The 20,812-nt window shown below is 41.3% G+C and overlaps 1 protein-coding gene across 1 annotated transcript; it reads left to right on the top strand.

Moving 5' to 3' along the window:
* Nucleotides 1–11,135: 11,135 nt before the first annotated feature.
* On the top strand, nucleotides 11,136–20,812 carry CCNJ (cyclin J). The gene is made up of 5 exons (XM_084210237.1): nucleotides 11,136–11,545; nucleotides 13,284–13,494; nucleotides 15,725–16,024; nucleotides 16,115–16,274; nucleotides 17,718–20,812. The coding sequence occupies exons 1-5, from the start codon at nucleotides 11,477–11,479 to the stop codon at nucleotides 18,127–18,129; spliced, it is 1,152 nt and encodes a 383-aa protein (XP_084066363.1). The 5' UTR covers nucleotides 11,136–11,476; the 3' UTR covers nucleotides 18,130–20,812.

Here is a 20,812-nt window from a genome sequence, read left to right as displayed (position 1 = left end):
TTTCTTTCTTTTACAATAGCACTGTGTATATTGTAACCCTGTTTCAAGTGAGGTAGTTCAAAATTCTTTGCACACAAACAAACCTGACAGGCCTCCTTGCAGCATCCACCTGGCTAAGTCTTTGTTCACAGCACATAGATACCACCTGGCTTTTCTTTAACCGGGACAAGCAGTTTAAAATCACACTGCATTATCAAGAGCCTGAAAATGGTCTGTAATCTGTCATAGCTTCCTACTCAGTAACTCTAAGCTGAGTCTTGGAATTTAAATCCCTAAAAAGCATACAAAAAATTGTGGGTCTACATCAAATTACTGCAAAGTAAAAGCTGTCTGCTTTTGCTGCTCTCTCCTTATTCTCACTGCAAAAGTCATCCATTACTGAGTGACTTTAGTTTCTTCATGCAACTCTTTCAACTATTGGAAACTAATACATGTACATATTAATTTACCCAGCTACTTCTGCTAACAATATTCAATGCCTTCTTTTAAATATGTGAATGGGGCTAATTCCAGATATACACCTCTGCTAGTAGGAACAAACCTGCAGCAATGAATACAGAGAGTTAGAAGAGGGCTTGAGTTTTGTTTGGTGTTTTTAATAGATTGTTTCTTTCTCCTGTTTAAATCAGGACATTGTGGGAATACACTGAAAGGACAGCATCATTAGATACTCTTGGAGAATTAGAAAGTAAGTGGCAGTGCTAGATTTGACAGCTCCATAAACAGAAACATTACATCATCAGGAAAAGGGCCATGGCAAGTTCAGCAAATTTCAGCCCAGAGCCTTCATCATCCTCAGCCAGGGTTTCACAAGTAGAGGTCACAACAGTTCTCACAGATGTCCTTGTCTATGCTCTTCCTAAATACTGATCCTCAAAGTAGCCCCGACGTTTTCTGAAATCCATTTGATTCATACTGCAAAGAGCCTGCAGGCAGTTACTGTGACAGTGTCTGGGAACACACTGAGGATGCAGGATGGAAGGAAGATGTGCTAAAGCCACATGCCACAGGAACACAAATAGCCCCCTTAGGGTTTCTAAGTAACTGCTCTTTCTGTGTCAGGTGGGACACCCTTGGTGATCTGGCAATTGATGCAGTCTCTAAACCTTTTAAATGGCATGCATACAAAATTATTCAAAATCTTCTGTTTCTAAAAGATTTATTTTCAATTATATCTTAATATCCCAGGTAAGTAGATTGAGAGAGAGAAAGCTACACTCAGATTACAGCTATTCCTACAACTGAGAACAGGAATGGTACCAGAACTGCTTCTGCTGCATGTGGCACTGAAAGTAATAAATTATTTAGTAAAGAGTGTACAGGTCTGACAACTTAAGAAAAAAAAAATTCTCAGTATCAAAACTTCAACTGACTTCAGTGAGAACAGAACCAAACTGTTGCAGTAACTAGAATCAGTTTTAGAAATCTGCATTATGGGTAGCCCTCAATTAAACCTCAGTGATTATATGCTTATGACATGTTTAAATTATGCTAATACAGCCTTTGAATGTTTTATCAATTCCACTGAGCAACCTGGCTGTTTCCCAGCTGGCTGAAAGCAGGTCAGAGTTAGGCAATGCTTCCAGGGCAGGCTCCTGCCAGACATGAGTAATTACCCTGGAATCTTACTCCTGAGAACTCTTTCTAAGTGATGTGAAGAATAGCCCATGTTAAACTGCATTTTCCAAATGGACATTTTCTCTCCATACCAGGCTCTTAGTTAAGTAATTCAGGTGTTCATAGGAAAACCCTGGCTGTAATTGTACCATTTATTCCTCTGTTTCAGAAAGCAGCTAAAAACACAAAGGCAAGACTAATGCTGTGTTCTTCTACAATGCTGCTCAGCTCATTTACCTGCTCCTCCTGATACAGCTCAATAAAAGTGATGATTCCATGAAACTATACAATTCATCTTGATACATTTATATAGATTTGTGTTGCAAATAATTCAACTTTGAAAATGGCTGAAAACAGGTGCGTGCACTGCACCTGTTTCAACTTCTCCTACATCCATATATCCACTTTTCCTACTTTGTGGAGATTTTTCTGATCATATTGCTGGCTTGCTCCCTCATTTTCTCTGCCTAAAGTATGTCTTAGGAAGTGAAATGTACACTACCATTATTAAATTGTACATCATGACCTCAGTAGTTTCATGAGAAACACAAAATCCCAGTCAAAGGGAATGAGGACAGTGAAATAATGTTTCTCCTGTTGTGAGGGGGATGTTGTAGCTATGCTGAAGAGCTCTGTCAATTCACTTTGTGTTCTGTAACCTCAAGAGTATTTCACTGCTTGCCTTCATTTAACTGCAGATCATTAATCAGTCAAAAAATGTATATTTTGGCTTTGGAAAATACTCACAAACCACTAGAGAAAGGCCATGAAATAGTATTCAGTATGACCTAATCTGAACTCAGAGGCAAACCCAGTAGATTCTTTTATTACTTCTGTGTTTTTTCTTTGAATTCAGTTAATCTGTATAAAAGATCCACAAAGTTGATCAATAAGGATGCGATTTTATCTTTTTAAAATAATTTCAGTTTTCAACCTACTCCACTGATAGTAAAAAAAAAAAAACAAACTAAGCCTTCATTATCTTTTTGCTTCCAGGAACTACATTAATAGTCGCTCTAGCTCATGTACTCTGCCACCTCATGTTATTAATTCGATTTCAATTTAGTATTTAGGTGAGCATGATTTGAGGGATTATTTACATGCAGTGATTGTGTGGCACAAGAGTCACAGGTGTTACTTGGGCCACAGCTAACTAACAGCTTTCACAGAACAAGGAAGTGGAACTCAAATACCCAGCGTGCAAATGCTCTTATCCATAGCTAAGACCAGGCTTCCACAGGCACGACCACAGATCTACGGCTGTTGGATCAGTCAGCAGCAGCAATTTGAACAATAGAAGGATCTACACAGATCACATTTAGATGTGATAGAAATAGTAAGAATATCAATTACAGAGCTTATACCGGCTTTATATTTTTACATGAATTTTCAGGGTCTGTCAGAGGACAAGTGATTCCTGTTCTTGTGTAATGTGTCATAGTAAGAGACAACTGTTGATATAAACAGCACAAGAGTAACCCAGTAAGTACTTTAAACAAAGCTGAACTATCAGAGAAACTTAATGCCAAAGATCTAAGTTTTGGGTTTCTGCAGTAGCACATTTTTAAACTCCTTGTACTAATCCAAAAGTTGAGCTTAATATTTTGTTAAACCCGTACCCAAATTGGTTCTAGGATCTGTGACTCCATGCCTGCAGCATTACACCTCCGGTTTTCATAAGTAATGTGGGTGGGTTTTTTAATTTGATTTCTAGTTTATAACCATGGAAGTGCTTATCTGAAACCTTAAATAAACATCATTAGGCAGTAAAGGTTGGAAAAGGCAGTCTAATCTGACATGCTTTTTTTTCCTCCACATTTAGCCCATATGATCTAACAGACATGTTGACCTAGCAATGAATACCTGAAGCTGTTTGAACCACCAACTCTTCCATTGTGACCCCAACCAAGCACAATATCAGTGTTTGAGCATTGCTTTGAATATCAGTCTCTAAAGATTTACTAGTTCATGGTCAATCCTATTAATCATCTGTTTCTGGTCCTCTCCAACTCCATCCCACCATCTGTCCCCATCCCAATCACCTGCAGTCACGTGTTCACACCAACATTGCTGAGGTGCATTTCCCTTCACCTTCGACGGTCCAGAGCTCTTGCTCCCCTACAACATCATGGAGATACAAAAAGCCAGTTTTGAGCAGTAAACACAATAACACATGCTCAGGATAACTTTAAAAGGCACTGTTTATGTTCATGAAACCTTTAATGGAAGATCAGAACTCAGTTCAATTCAATTCTTATGGTTATTTACAAAAAACAATAGTGAACCAACAATAATAACACTCAACCTTTACAGCTAAGTAACGTGGTAAATGACCAACTGCAGATGTAGTTTCAAATGGCAAACTCCAAAGAATTCTACAGACATTTTCAAGCAAAGAGTAATTTACAAACTACTCTCAAAAGCAAACATCCACAAAACAAACACACAGCAGTATCAATCAACTTATTTCTTACAAGCAATACCTACTCTAATCACAGTCACATACTAGGCAAAGTAATGATTCAAGCACAAAGATTGACTTTTACCATCTGTTTTGAAATTGTTGGACCACCACTTAAAGAAAAACACAAGCTGGCATTTCATAAGACTGAGGCCATTAGTGAGAAAAGAAACATGAAGTGCTAGTTTATTTTCTTGCCAAAGAGAATCTTGTACAAATTTAAGATATGGTAGTGTCTGAGTGTTTCACAGATATTGTTTATTTACCATATTGCTATCTCTAATTTCAGCCAGAGATTTATATCATTTTTTTTAATGCAGTGTTTTGCATTCAACATGCTAAGCAAACATGACTCCATTTTGCAAGCAGCACAAAACACATGGTTCTTAAACATTGTCCTTTAAAGTACTTCTGAATGGGACAAGAAAATGAATAGATTAGTTCCTTTGAAATTGTGCACATCATGGCAATGTGCAAAGCAACTAAATAGAGCCCACAGATGCACACTGACTCTTGACAGCACTTGTCCCCCAACTGTGAAGTTGATTAAAGCCCAAAATGATTAAAGCACACCAGTTCTTCCCATCTCTTACACAGCAGTTGTGAGGTAGGTTCTTGCTCTAAGAGAAGGGACTGTCACTGTCAGAGAACCAGTCAGTGCTGACTAATTTCGACAGAAAAAACACTTTCGACTGAACCCTTCCACCCACAGGTTGTTAACTACTCGTTAAAGGCATTGCTTTTCCGCATGTGTTCATCAAACACATGTCCTAAACAGAGTCTAACTCCAAATGGGGGTCACAATTTCAGAGGGGAGCACCGCTGGCAACAAGCTGTGAAACCAAACATTTTAGGTTCATTTTACCCTTCCACCTAGGGATCCTTTCAAATGTATTGATCATTTAACGTACTTGCCAAACCAGTTATCACAGTGCTTTCAGCAATATCCAAATAGAAGTATGTTTCTGTCATTTAAATAATGCTGTGGGTGTAATGATTCACAATGCAATGAGTGAAAATAAGGAGTACTGACTCATGTCTATTAAAACATGTCTTGACTAGATGTGTGGTGAGTAGGTGATTACACACTAAACAGCATGAGGATATTAGGAAGCTGAAGGGAAGGTCCGCTTGTCCATAAACCTCAAGAAAGGTACAGCCACACTGTCTAGATATGATATTGCTAATCAGCTCCTTCAACATGTGACCATGTGCCTGACAGTAAAATGCATCCCAAACATATAAGACTCAAATTCTTTCAGCATAGTGAGATGCCAAGATGACATTAGGAGCCCCTGGGCTCTGGCTGTCAGAAGCAGAATTGGCCACATGCGTCGGACGCTGAGGCAGAACGAGACCCCAAATCTCATTGTCATCTACGATCATGTTGGGAATTGCTATTCCTATTTACTGCAGCCCCAAACCACAGGCTCATCCCTAACAACACAACTGATTAAGGTGCAGTACTTCTGAATAATGGATCAAGGAGCACAACACTTTGAATATACATTATCCCTGTGGGATTTGGCAGGATTTACCCCAGCCCCAAATTTGCTGAAAATTATAGTTCTTCCTATTTGGGCAGCTTTTTTGTTTGTTTGCTTTGTGGACACAGAGTAAACCATGCTGTGACCCTGATAAACATCCTGGAGGGAGCACAACGCAGACCAGCCAGCACTGCAGGAAAGCTGAAGGCTCCTACAGCGGAAAGATGAAGAAGAGTCAACAGTATGCTCTGGCACTGAAGAAAGCTGACAGCATTTGGCCTGTGTTAACAGAGCCATAGCTAAAGAAGCAAAAAAAGTTATTTTTACCATTTACTGATGGCTTGTTGAATCGTATCTAGAGTAGTGCATCCAGTTTTGGGCCACCTTCCCAGCACAACAATGACACTGACTAACTGGAGCAAATGCATCAGAGGGCCACCAAGATGGTGAGAGACTGGAGCGCTTGCCCTTTGAACAGAAGCTGAGTGATCTGGGCTTGTTCAGCCCAGAGATGAGACAGCTCCAGAACAACTTTGGAGAAGCGTTTCCTAACCTAAAAATAAGTGCTGCACTCTTCACATCTCTGCCCTACCTCTGTGCATGTAAATCCCAACAGAGGAAACTAGTTTACCAAGTCCTCTGAACAGAGACAATAATTTTTGTTACTTTCACTAGCAGCAATTGGCTGCTAGAAACTGGAAGTGTGAAGTTTTCCACTTGTGCTGCTACTGAGATGGAACCCCACTAGTTGAGTACTTGAACAAGAAACACCACAAAGTTAAGTGCCCCTGTCCCACCTCTGCAGGCAGTTTTCCTCCTGGGCCACTCCTAGCAGACAAAAGCATTAACTTTGTGGTGCTCTGCCTGGGCTGGCTGCTAATTTGGCAGCCCTAGATATTATATTAAAAAAAATAAATCTGCGATGGACCTTAAGTTTGAAAAGAAAAGGAATAGGCCAGTTTGCCCTACTTAAATTCTGTGGATATAAGTAAATCAAAACATTTGACAGGAACAACTGAGTGTTCCTAACTGCTCTCCCCCATCCCTAAGCTAACTGCACGACAAATAACCTTTACTAAATTCCAGTCAAATGAGTTGCAGCCCTCCAAGCAGGAAGTACATTTGCTTTAGATGCAAAATTCCTCCATCTTTTTAGTTACTGACAACCATGAGTGCAACTTACAGAAAAGAACAACCCCCCAGTACAACTTACATCCACCAACACCCTTCCACTTATATGAATGTTTCCTTCATCCAACACATTATCAAAAACATATACATTCATCCTAATGCCAAATAAAATATTCATGGGTGCACATTTTTATAATAGCTTTCCAGAAGATGGGAAAATATTTAAAGCCAAACTGTTCATTAAAATGCTTCATGAAAAGCATGTATCGCTCAGGCCTGAGCATTCTCAGATGTTTTCTGTATTAACAGCCATATTAACATCTAAAGTCAACAGTTCCAAAGGATATTTGCCAGCTCAGATCAAATCTATTAATCACATTTCAGTAGCTATTCTGGGAATTCAAATCCCCAGACAACTTTGAAAATCCTATCCACAGAGTACCTTTAGCATTCAATAGAGGATTTACAAATACAACCCCAGAGTATTTCTGTACGAGACTTCCTTCATTAATCCTTCTGAAGTGTTAAGACTTTCTACCAACATGGCACATTTCATCCACCACCACGCTGTAAAAGAGCTCTGTGAGCAATTACAGTCCTGTCTTCAGGGTGATTCATTCCCTTTAATTAAATGCCCTTGAAATATTACTGCTATGAATGTCATCAGATGCAGCCTTTGTTTGAAAATAAGATCAAGAAGGACATAACAAAAGCAGAATTTACTCAGCCCCAAGAAACTCAGGAACTAAGTTTGCACTTTTTTTTTTTTGTTAAATTATTTTCAGTTCTACAAAACTGAGATTCCCTTACATTTTAATTCCAAAAACTTCAGAAGTCCTTCAGAAATGCCTTTTAAGGAATTACCATGTCTTCATTCAGATGGGAATGACCAAGGAGCAAGAAAACAAAAGCAAGAACCGATAAACAAAACCCACAATTAACACAGCAATTGAGCCATTATTTAAATGTTTCCTTCAGTGCTATGTTACCCCAGAATTTAGCTTCCATCTTGGGTGCTGATTGTGTGTTGATTCATCTCATTCTGCCAGTCAAGATAAATCCAAACTTCAGAGATTTATCTTATGGCAAGGGGCGCAGAAGTAGAAGTGTCAGTCTTTAGAAACTTGTTCTCTGCGGCTGATGTACCATTAAAACTAAGAAGAGTACACCAGAAACAGATCCTTTTATACTGGGAGGGGTAAACGGGTTCTAATGTGGTTTGCAGGATCAGAGCATTTGCTGTACTTGGCAATTACTTCCAAGTTCTTAATTTGTATTTTAAAAGTCACATTTCTTTTTTCATAGGCCAACAACCATCAGAAGAAAACTAGGGGAGGAAAAAACAGCTTAAACACATAAATACATGCACCAACTCCTGAGATACAGATCTAACCTCCCAGTAACTACAAAGAGAAGCCAGCTCACCATGTCTGAAACCGTCTTAGGACTATAACCTGTGAATTACAGGTCCATAAATTGTAAGACTTCTGCAGCATCCTCTTCAGAAGATTCTCCAAAAATGTTACAGGGATTTTAGTCCAGATTTCACAGGTTACATTCTAGCCTATTTTGCATGTAGCTCAGGGTAATAATTTTTCTTGGTGAGTTCCAAGAATAACGGTATTTCCTGCTATTTGGCACCTTTTCAAAGCACAGACAGCAGCTCTCACAGCCAATTTCATTCCTCCCCTGAGACACACATATTTGCTTAGGTGATCCAGGGTCATTTACAGAAAGAGGAAACCAATTTCAAAATGGTTCCATAACATTTAATTCTGCTGTTTTCTCAGATTCTATATACTACGCATACGTCATGCTTTTATTTTCTTGCTAAGAAAATGTAACTACTGCCACGGAAAAGTCATGTTTAATACCCTCTGTTTATTCTAAGGACTTGCTGAGCTGGTTTTTGTTCTATCCTGACTTACATACAGGCAGGAATACTTAAAAAACTGTACACAGCCTTGACAACTGGAAGTAGATGAAATCTGGACTGGCTAAAAAAACTCCCCTGGTCAGTACACTTAGGATTGATTGTAAGGCATGTAGAGAAGCTGTATTAACCTGTTCTCATTGCAGTTGTGCTACTCCCATTCCCATTCAAACCTCAAAAGTGTAATCTTGCAAACTCTGAAAACAATCAGCCTCAGTTCGGCACTCCAAGATTATTCTCAAATCTTCCAGCTGGGGCTAAGGCATAAATTGAGGTCCTAGAATACCAAGTTGGAAGGGGAGCTCCAGCATCATCTTGTCCAAACCTTCCTGGCAAAAGCAAGATGTCCCAACACCCTATCCCACTGAATCGTTAAAATGTCCAACGCTGGGGAATCCAGCACTTCCCTGAGGAGATTATTCCAATGGCTGATTGTTAACAGCTGATAGGATGTAAGCTTCCTGCAGATAAACAGGCTGTACTTAAGTGCTCTGGCTTTTTCAATAGGATGATTTTCTGAATGTCTCTAAGACTAGAAAAATGCATGCCAGAAGCAATCCTGGCCTTGGGCAGGATGATGAAGCTCTTTCCAAACCTGTGTTTTCATTGCGTGAAAAGCAGACAGATGTAACTGTTCACAGGACCAACAACTCAATTAACATAGATTGAATTGGGAAAAAGAATCTGAAATAGGGAGTTCCACAGCTCACTCCACCTCGCAGTGGCAAGTAACAATGACATCATTGTTATTCTTGGTTATATATAAATGGAATAGTTGTCAGAGCACATAGCCTTATGATGGGTTTCCTAGCCAAGCCAATCAAACATATCTTAGAAATAAGCCAGCAAGCATCAGTATTTTTTTTTTCCCTGCTTGACAGTTCAGCACCAGACTAATCCACAGTGTTTAAAAGCTCTAGGGGGAAGCAGCACTGCTAATAGCCCTAAGAGAAGGACCATCACTTCCCTGTTTGGGCCCATTGTAACAGGTTTTAGCATGTTGGTGTTTATTAGCCTTCTCTTCATGCCGGCAACACATTTTTGAAGGCAATAAAGATGTTATAAAAGACAGTGTCCCCATTTGGAATCTGTTTTTGAGACTTATCTTTGAAACACACAGTTTGGTATTACCTTTCTTCAAAGATAAACAATTTTAAAACAATATATCTGCAAATATAAAAATTAGCTTGAGCGTGCATTTGTCTATAAAATAATGTACAGAAATGAGACAAAAAGCCATTGGACCAGGAAAATACTAATTTGTCAAAAGATCTCAGATAGCTAACCTAAATAGTTAAAATATTTTTGTAATTATGTACCAAGAAAAAAATCCCAAACTTTTCTTCCTTCAGAAAACTATGTATGTTATAACGACATCTGTTATCAATGGAAACAGTCCAAAAACGTGTCCTCAAAAACAAAAGCTTCCACCTATGAGCACACCTCCTCAGATGAAAGGGACTACTGTAGTCTATAGGATTACCCATTAGACACAGGAACAGGCTTTTACAGTTCCCACTAGAGAGTTATTAAACTGGTTATGTCAAAAAGTTGGTTTCTATTTTCTTAATTAAAAGGAAAAAAAATCATGTCTGAGCAAAGGTAGAAACAAAAAATTAAATACCCTCCCTCAACAAAAAAAATTGCACCCGAAGCATTTCTTCTCCATCACTTTGCACCACCTGTTGTACCAGGTTTTATAGTCTCATTAACTAGTTGATTCAATATTCATAAATTCAAGTATGTAAAAGACTATGAAGCACTAAGTTCTATTTTGTAAGGGGCCCGTAGCGGGGGGGTACCGAGGAGTAGAGAGCAGCAAGGAAAAGTCTCTGTGAGGGCAGAGCGGGTGCAGAGCACGCCTCGCTAAGCCAGGGGCACGAGTGGGAGCTCTCCGTCAGCAGCGGCAGGACACGGAGCCCCGGAGAGCGCTCACCTGAGCGGCACCGGCTACCGAGAGGGAGGATGCACGCTCCTGGAAACCTTCTCCCGGGATTTAACCAGCGGGGAACCAAACCAGTCCGGGACTGGAGCCTCAAAGCTCGGAGGAGGCGTGTGCGCCCCGCACGGCTCCCGGGACAATGAGCCTGCAGGGCAAGAGCCGAGCGAGGCGCTGCCACCGCCACGTGCTGAAACCTCACAGCTGAGCCCAACGGGGAAAGAGCCGGGGAAAATGAGGGAAAGGGGAATAAGAGGAGAAAAAAAAAAAAAAGGTGCTGTCCGGAGTTCCTGGGGGCCCACAGACCGCTATCCTCCGGCCGGCTCAGCCCAGTGCCCCGGTGGCGCGACCCCGGCCGGGCCAGCCCGCCCGCACCTTCCCCGGGCCCGGAGGCGCCCGCCTCCGGCCCGCGACTGCCGCGCGGTGATTGGCGGCCGGGTGGCGCTGTAAAGCGGCCAGTAATTGGCAGCGGTGAGGGCCGCGCTGTAAGGCGGACGGCGATTGGCGGGCGGCCGGGCCCGTGTGGGCGCTGCCCGGCTTTGTACACGCGCGGCCCTTTAACAATGGGCGCGGCGCGCGGCGCCGCGTGATGGCGGCGGAGCCCCGGGACCGCCGCGCCGCGCTCGGGTGTCCCGGGCCGCGCCCCGCCGCCTCCCCCGCGGCCGCCGCCACCTCCGCGACCCCCTCACCCGGCCGTGCCCCGCGGCGGGAGGGGGCGGCTTAACGAGCCGCACTTGTGCCCCGCATGGCGGCCAGCTGGGCCGGGGGGCCGGGGGTGCCCCGCGGCAGCTGATCGCGGTTAGCCGGGGGCGAGCCAGAAAGGGGCGAGGGTGGCGCTGCCTGTCCCGCCCTCAGCGAGTGCCGCTTCCTCCCCGGTGCCTGGGCCTGGGCGCCGCGCCGCGCCGCCGATGGAGCTGGAGGCGCAGTGGTGGACAGGACAGCTGGCGGCCGACATCCACCAAGCCCTTCGATACAAGGTAGCCTGGGGGGAGCCGGGCTGGGGGGCGGCCCCGGCTTCTTTGTGAGGCTCCGGACGGCGGAACCGCCGCGGGGGCAGCGGGTGGAGAGTGCGCGGGGGGCGGCCGCGCTCGGGCGCCGGGGCTCGGCGGAGTTGGCTTTTGTGAACTCGGAGCTCGTCGTGTCTTGCCTTCGTGGGCGCCGTCTGTCCTTCTGTCCGCCGCCGTGACAGCTGATCCGGGCGGCCGGACTGTGCTCCCGCTGCTCCCCGGAGAGGGGAAGGGCTCACGGTGCGCCCGGTGCTGCTCTTCAGACGTTTGCAAGGCTTAAACTCGGCAGAAAGCATTGCGGTGTTACTGGAGAAAAAAACCCAGACCAACCAAACAAAAACCCAGTGAAAGAAACGCTGGGTGCGTTAATAGTAGAAGGTTTAGGCAATTGCTTAGAAGTTGCTTCGACTGCCTCAGAGTCGGGACTGTTTTGATAAAGCACATCTTAACACCTGGGCTGAAAATCAGTTTACAATGACTGAACTTACTAAACCAATGCTTTTGTTGCCTGATGATACTCGATGAGCGGATTACTTTTCCCGGAGTCTTTATTGCTTTAGTCTTTTCCGGTGATGGAGGGAAATAAGGGAAGGACAGGATCGTTTATTTGCCACCAAATTATCTTTACTAAAGCTAAGTTAGTGCTGTGAGAGGTGAATTACAACGCTTAGTAGGTGGGAAGTTTGTTTGCGGGCTTTTGTTTCACTTCAAAAGCACTTTTTAAAACTTTGAATTTACCTTAAAACTTTGAAAAAAATTGTGACTCCATTCCAACTTGATGCTATTAAGTTACCTTAATCAAGATAATTTTCGTTGGAAATGTAATTGTACTCAAAATCCCATTTGAACACAGCGTGTGGGTGCACAGTCTATCTCATAAATTTATTCATAATAACAGAGGACAGCAGTGCTGCTCTGCTGCATACAAGAAGAGGTACTGGCTACTAGGCAGGAGCCTGGAGCGTTTTTTTTTTTCTACCAGTCCAAATTTTGTATTCAAAATAGATCATGGCACAGATTTTCTCAAATGTGGTGTTTCTAGGACCTTGTTTTGAGGGGTCCTCCCCCCACATCTGAGACCCTGTGAGTTTACCTAACTGCCTTAGAGCGCACTGTAATCAGTGTTAGTGTGACATCAGTCACATCGGGTCAGTGTTTTAACGTACACGAGGCGAATGTTGGTTCATGCACGCCCCGTTCCTCTTCCTAAGGTTCAGCTGGCTGTTAGTGGTCTTTTCCTGGAGGCATCGGCAGGAGATTTGGCAGCTCTAGAACATGCAAACACTTTAAGTACAAAGTCTGGTTGCCCAGATTGAGCTGTAGCAAGAGAGGGATTGAGTTAACTATTGAACTTTGCATTGAAGCAGCTGAGGAATACTTTTGCATGCCCTTGTACAGCCTTTGCAGCAGAGACAATACAACAGACATGGTAAAAGCTGAAGTCACTCTGGCTGATTGCCCAGATGAAAGAGGTTAAATTTTAATTTGCTAATATTGTGCAGAAACAAAGTATTTTTTAGTTGTTCTGTAATACAACGAATGGATTTTGTTTGCTGAAAAGGAATTCTGAAATTATGGGAACAGAGGGAAGAAGGGAGAAATACTTTGAAACTTCTGTTATAAATATTAAAATATCAGCTGTATTAATCTGATACCACTTCAAACTAAATTATGGTTTTAATAAAATTACCTGCTGCTGTCTATCTAGGAGCTAAAGCTGCCCTCTTACAAAGGCCAGTCTCCCCAGTTACACCTGAGAAGGTACTTTGCAGACCTGATTGCCATTGTGAGCAACCGGTTCAGGCTCTGTCCTGCTGCACGCCACCTGGCTGTGTACCTGCTGGACCTCTTCATGGATCGCTATGACATCTCCACACAGCAACTGCACGTGGTTGCTCTGTCCTGTTTACTTTTAGCAAGTAAGTATGTGGCACCAAACTTTAGTCTAATCGATTCTACTGCCAAATGCAAGGCGTGTCTTGGTGGGATGGAGCAGGTGTGGGAAGCCAAGTGGTTATAAACTATGAGCAGTGCATATTGGTTTGGCCTGATGCAAAAACAAGCTGTGATTAAAAACTGATGTTTATATTTGTAAACAAATTATTCTAATGTGAACTTTAAAACCTGTGTTGTAGAAACAGACTGTCTCAAAATAGGTACATCCTGTGCTCGAAATGAGAAATTTGCCTATCTGTGATAAAGAAAGAAATTAATTAAGCCATATGTAGACTGCACTGCATTCTACTGATTGTGCTGTGAAGTTCTGGAATACTCCAGATTTTTGTAAATGGCAATGTTATTTAAGCAAGCTAAGGCTAACATAAATACTGTATTGGCACCTATAAAATGTAACACAGGTAAAATGCATTGGGTAATACACAGTACTCTGAAGACAGAATTAATTACAAACACTCATTATAAACAGTGCTGCTTATATTGACCTCAGATAGATTCTTGTGGCGTGTATCCACCTTTCAACATTTGGGGCCCCCTTTTCAATATCCCTGAAAAAATAAAGGTGCTCTTTGCTGGGAAACCTGCTGGCACTTGTTCACAGACAAATAGAGTCAAATAGAGAAACTGGTCCTGGCAGCAGAACTAATGGTTGGTTCAGTTTCTCTGAATCTATTCTCATTTTCTCCAGTAAGGGCTCTAGACCCTCTTTGCTACAAAACTGGAGTGCAGTGGTATTGGACAGATTTGATCTTTTTCGCTGCATCCCGTGTCCACCAATACAGCTATTCAGCAGAGCAGTCAAACCAGAAAAGGGTTATTTCACATTCTTCTGAGGGTAGACTTTGACTAGGTGCCACCAGGCAGTAATCTTCCCTTGGCAAAGGGTATTGTGCTGAGTATGAAACATTGCCTCAGAAACCACTGTAATCCATTTAGGAAAATGGATTGGCTTTGACCTAATGCCGGATTTTCAAATTAAATTCGTGTTCTGAAGAGAATTTGTTTTTTGTTTTAAACAAACCTCTGCCATCGTTTGTGGCAATCTGCAAGTAGAGATCTGAAAGCCTGGAGAAGCATTGTATGGGTTGATTGAGAGAGAAGCAAAATGCTGTTTTAAACTTTTGCCCTGTGTGGCTTAAACAAGCAGTTTAATCAGTGGTGTAGTAAGTTACGACACTGTGATATATCTGATAAGGTTAAAGAAGTAATAAGAGAAATTATTATGTGACTCCTGAAGTTTTGTTTCTGTAATTACTGGAGTATGGGAAACAAAAACTAACAGACTGGCACTGGTATTGGATTAAGTCCTATATAAGTACTTCCACTGTTGAAAAAAGTAAATGTTCATGTATGTGTAGTCCTGCAAAACTCAAAGAATGTGCCTTTACAACCTATCATGTAGCACTGAATAGAGAGTGTAAGATGGAAAGAATTTGCAATGAAATTGAAATAGCACAACCATATGGCAAACTGTATGGAAATGTGACACTTGTTTCTCTTATTAATGGGTTTTCTACATACACAGTTTTGCTTTAGACTAAAAACATACAGGCCTGACAAGTTGAAAGTCCACGGAAGGTTGCAACAGTGGATGTGGCAGAGGAGGTTTTCAGATGCACGTTGCTGAAATCCACTTGTTTGCCAGATCTCAAGTATAAAACTGCACCTACCATTGCAGGCATTTAAAAAAGCCATGTTAGCTGGGGCTCTAGCCATGCTCTAATGAGTTTTAGACACAAAAAGGGTGTGCAGGGGTGGGAGGGTGATTAAAGCCAAATGCTCTTGTGGTGCGTTTGCCAAGCCACATCAAAGTGGTATTTCATTGATGATGGGGACACATTATACAATAATTTGGTGACAAAAACTTGCATATGCAGTGTCAGTGATGTCCTAACATTCTGCTCTTGGCAGCTGGCTTCTTTATGCCAGCATGGGACAACCATCAGGAAACATGGCACTGCACAATATCCTACGCAGTGTTTGACATTATCTACTGAAATTTAGTCCATTTTAGTACATACCCCTTTTTGTCTATAATAACATAGTCCATTTGAGCTTTGCATCTGCAGGAAAGTCTCAAGCTTGTTTGACATAGTAGAATTGAAATATGACCAACAAGACATTAGCTACAATCCATTTTATAGTGAATTTGTGCTGAACCTTTTTTTCCCTCCTCTTTCTGTTCACCTGAAGGTAAATTTGAAGAAAAGGAAGACAGTGTTCCCAAACTCGAACAGTTGAACAGCTTGGGTTGTATGACTAACATGAATTTGGTACTAACAAAACAGAATTTGCTTCATATGGAGTTGTTGTTGCTAGAAACATTTCAGTGGAATTTGTGCCTCCCAACTGCTGCTCATTTCATCGACTATTATCTTTCTATTGCTGTCCATGAGACTGATCTTCATGATGGCTGGCCAATGGTTTGCTTAGAGAAGACTAAGTTATATATGGCAAAATATGCTGATTACTTTCTGGAAGTATCATTGCAAGGTGAGTTACAGATTTCAGATAATGACTTTTGTTGTCTTGACAGACAGTGTCATACTTAAAGGAATTTTTTTTCTTATTCCTTCTTTCTAGATCATGAATTTTTAAATTATGCCCCTTCTTTAGTTGCTACTGCATGTGTAGCTTCTTCAAGGATTATCCTGCGTCTCTCACCCACATGGCCCACACGGCTGCATCACCTGACTGCCTACTCCTGGGACTTCCTGGTGCCGTGTATTGAGCGACTCTTAATGTGAGTTAACAACAGCGGCTTTTTTAAGCCCGTTTCTGCATCTGTTGTTATGCTTAACTGCTGCCAGCAGTGCAATTACATTTCTTTAAAAACTTCCGTTCCTCTGTTCTAAAAATACTTATGTATAAGTTTGGTACATATTTTTAGGCAATAACTGGTTTGTTCTTTCCAAAAGAGAAAGCTTTATCAGATCTAATCTCTTTCCTGATCTTTCAACAAATAAACTTCTGCCTTGCATTTCCACTGAACATCTGGGATGCTTTGAGCATCTTCAATAGCCTGTTCCCAATCTCTAGTCTGCTCTGAGAGCAAAGAGATAGTGAAAAGTACCAAAGGCATAGGTGCTTTTGACTGTATGCCTTGGAAGTTCAGGGCATGCTCCAAAGAGATGATTGATCAAACCTGCAGACCGTTTAAGTGACCAGCTTTGGCATGAGGAAATAACCAGGAGTTTGTATCTATTTTTGCTGTATCCGTTTTTGCATTACAGCTGACATGAGATAAAAATGTCAATGAATGCCAAGTGTACCTTCCTGGGTAGGCATGTTACACAATCTGCTTTCCCTCTACAGAAATTTGCTCTTACCCAAGTCTAACATAGTTGTGATCAGAGGATGCACAGATGTATCTGAAAGAACCACATCAGCCTTAGAAATGTAACATTATCACCCTTGATGGCCTCTGTTGGCTTCACTTATGTGTATAATGAAAGGAGGAGTACCTAAAGCATGCAAGTGCTATTGCAGAAGTGTTTTCAGTATTGCTCTGGAACAGAGGGAGGGCACTATCAAAAAGCTAGGAATAAAATGTGTAGGTGGCATCTTCTTAACCTCAGCACAGAATTGAGAAAAAGAGTGTGTCTAGATACATTTCAGACAGTTGTAAATCAAAGGGAATTCAGATGAGCTGTACTGGATAGGCTAGAAAAAAAGTGAGAGGAAGGGGAAAAAAAGTGATTTTGCTCTCTAGAACAGGATCCAATATGAATATGCATATGATCATTAGGTACTGTAATGTAGATATTGCAAACCTTTCTGGTATCTTTCCTTTAGAAACCTTATACTCTGTTTAATTTAAATTAGGTAGAAGCAGCCAGTTCAGGTTCTGGTAATCCAGCAATTTGTTGGGCTACGTAAATACAGTAGCAAACTTTACTGCACTGTAATTCTAGATCCCACTCTCTTACATGTATTACTTGGCTTTTATCTGTGTTTTTTATTGCTGTACAATGAAGTGAAATGCTGGAAAGAGTGACTGTACCCTAACCACATTTTGAAACCTCAGGTGATTGTAAAGGGTAGCTAAAACTAATTTTTTTTTTTTTTTTAAGTTTCAGAAGCTGTCAGATACTTGCATCATTTTTAGAGTGCTCTTAAAGTTAACTCAAAGGAGTTTAAATGATATAAATATCTACTTTGATGCATTTTGCCTTTTCAATTTTAGTGCGCACGATAACGACGTGAAGGAAGCAAACAAGCAGAAAGGACCACAGGCTCAGTCTGCCCAGCACACTGTGTTTCAGCCCCCAGCTCCAAGTGCCCAGCAGGCCAATGCTCAGCAGCACGTACCACAGTACCTGCAGGCTCACCAGTCCTCGTTGCAGTACCACCACCCAGCATCACAGCAGCAAAGCTGCCAGCAGATACTGTCATCCACTCACACAGCCTCTTACCCGCTCCAGACTTGCCCTGCTGCCTTACAAACCAGTGCTCAGGCTCGAGGCCACGTCCAGACGGGCGCTGCCATGTCGCTGGCTGTGCCACTGGAAGTGAAGCCATGTATAAGTGTCTCCTACAACAGGACATACCAAGTGAATGGACGATATTCGTGCATTACTCCCTGCTTTGAGAGGTGATAAGTACAAATGCGTTTGTGCTTGTTTGTTTGGGGCAGAGAGTTGAGTGGAAAATGGTTTCATTTTTTTGTTAAACCTCAAAGTTGGAGGGCAAAAAATTGAATAAAAAAAGGTGTCTTCCCAGGAAAGAAAGCAACTGGATTGGCAACCGGTACCACAGCTCAAATAACAGCCTGCAAAAAGTTAGCACACAGACCATGCTCTGAAAAAGAATCTCTATGCTTGGGGATAATGCGTTCTTACTCTGACATCCAGAATATTCTGCTTCTAATGTGTGTCTGTGAAATACTACTCAAAAGAAAAACAGCTGTGGACTAACTACAGACTTATCTTTTAATGAAGGAGATATGCAGTATTATTTTGAAGACATTTATGTCATCTCACCGTACAGTATTAACACTTACTTTATACTTACTGAAACTGAACATGCCAGACTTCTACAGGTACATGGAGATCACAGGAAGAAACAAATCTCATGTGGCTAACTCCATAATCTTGCCCCTTTTTCGCCACTTGCGTTGGTTATTTGCTTTAGGCTAATGCATGTGAATTAACTGGTATTTTGGCTAGTTTTTGAAGTTTTGTACCTTACAGGACAGACAGTATATTTTTGCCTCTTTTTTCCTCCTTATCTTTTTTGTGTTTAAAGTAACTCTTTCCTACTAACTCAGGGACTTTTCTACTCATTACTCTGTGCTGCTGGTTTTTACACTAATTGGATTTAACTTGGGGAAGGAAGGCAGAGGGGGAAGAAACTATATAGCAAGTGGAGTGGCTTTTCTTCAGGGCATCTATGCAGAGTACCAAAGGGATATGTTAGTGTTCACAGAATGTAGATGTGAACTACTGCCCAACAGTGTGATAATTGAAGAAAAGAGAGAGTTTCAACTGAACTTGTACTGTACCAGAACTACTACAGTGGCTGTGATTCCTCTTTGTACACACACACACAAACACATGAATACTATTAACCAACAGAAAGCATCTTCCAGTTGTACTGACAGTATCATCCTTACAGAAAAAGTACACTTAAATGCTGACAGAAATCCACTTCTGTCACGTTTATGCTGGAGGGAAATTCTCAGGTAATAAAGGGGCAACTTTTTCTTCTACTATTTGGGAGTTCCAGAAGATGTAGAGATTTGCTCTTCCAAGTGGGTGGATCAAAAATATTTTGCAGAGTGAACTCCTTCACGACAAGTAAGGTGCTAATAATATAACTTTATGGAATTACACTATCTCCTGTGGAGTGGATAGTCTGAGGGTAGAAAGCTTCTCATCCACCTCTTGGATGAAAATAATGGTAGAGATTAATGGAAGTGGTTTTTGGGGTCCTTTGTGTGTTTGTTGGGGGTTTTTAGGGGGGTGTTTTGGTTTTTTTTGGTTGTTTTTCTTTAAATACAAGAAGATATCAGACTTTCTCCTGTGGTAGAATATGGGAGGAAGTGGTATGAATAACAGGATTCTTACTACTTTAAAATATCTTTATAGTATGTGGGCTTAAGGCTTTTTTTGGTAGTTTCATTTGGTTTTTTACCATCTTCTTCCCTGTCTTAGTGGCAGCACTTAAAGTCATGTACCATCAGATGACACTGAATTATTGTGAATCTTACAGAAACTGTTTTGAAAGCAGGGCAATTAAATTACATTATCAATATGAAAATGAAAGCTTTATCACCATAATGTTCAGAATGGAGGGAGGACAGCTGTGTTCATTCTTTCTGGGGCTAAATTATAGCATGCTACAAAAAACCTATTTATTGTTGAGGAGAAGAAATCCTGTTTCTCTTGTTTTGTCTTTTAAATCCCAATTTTTGTTGTGGGCTTTTGTAGCATAGATGTGCAAGTCAAGAAGAATAGGAGGACGAATGGAAAAGATTGCCCTCTCCCTTTTATCCTAGAGAATCAACTTTAAAATAGGTATAGTGTGGTCAATTCCTTATTAAAATGAAAGTTGGTTTGGTTTTTTTTCCTCTCCTCTCTTCATCTCTTAATGAATATTTCCCTGTGTCTGAGAGTAGTGTTAAGTAGAGACTTTCCACCTTATAAGATGCCATGCTTTTTACTCAGCACTGTTACCCATTTTAGAGGGAAATGGACTTCTTTCTGCTGGTTTCATTTTGTTGCAATGCTGTATCCAAGTCCTCAGTGCTCTAACTACCTCTGATGCTATGAATGTACAGTTTTGTAATAGACCATGACTTGAAATAACAGCAGGTGCCTGTAGCAATTTTTTTTCTGTAAAATCTTCAAATCAGCTAACTTGTCATCTTTTTTTGTGACACAGCAGTATAGGCTCTTCTTTTTTTGGGGTATTAGTAAATTTATCCCATAAGCATTTGATATATAAAAATTTAACTAATACTTAACACTGGAATTATAATGGGTAGGGGGCTTTTTCACTTAGTTAATACCACGGCTTTACATTTAATAGGGTATTTTTTATTTGACTATTTTAAGACAGTAGGTCAATTGTAAAAAGATCCACTACATACTGTTTGTTTTTAATTTATTATTTAGTCTGATTTTTTTTCTGACACTACGGCTGCATCATGACTACAGAGAAAATGTACACTGAACAGTTTCAATCTATATTATTTAAAAGGGCTTTATCAGTGTACATTAAAAATACACTGTTCTTACTATTAGAACCAAAATGTGGTTTTTATGGCATAAATAAGAA

This window comes from Fringilla coelebs, assembly GCF_963513975.1.
Source record: "Fringilla coelebs genome assembly, chromosome: 8".
Lineage (NCBI taxonomy): Eukaryota > Metazoa > Chordata > Aves > Passeriformes > Fringillidae > Fringilla > Fringilla coelebs.
Note: the sequence above shows the minus strand (reverse complement) of the source record. Positions and strands in the feature narration are given on the sequence as shown.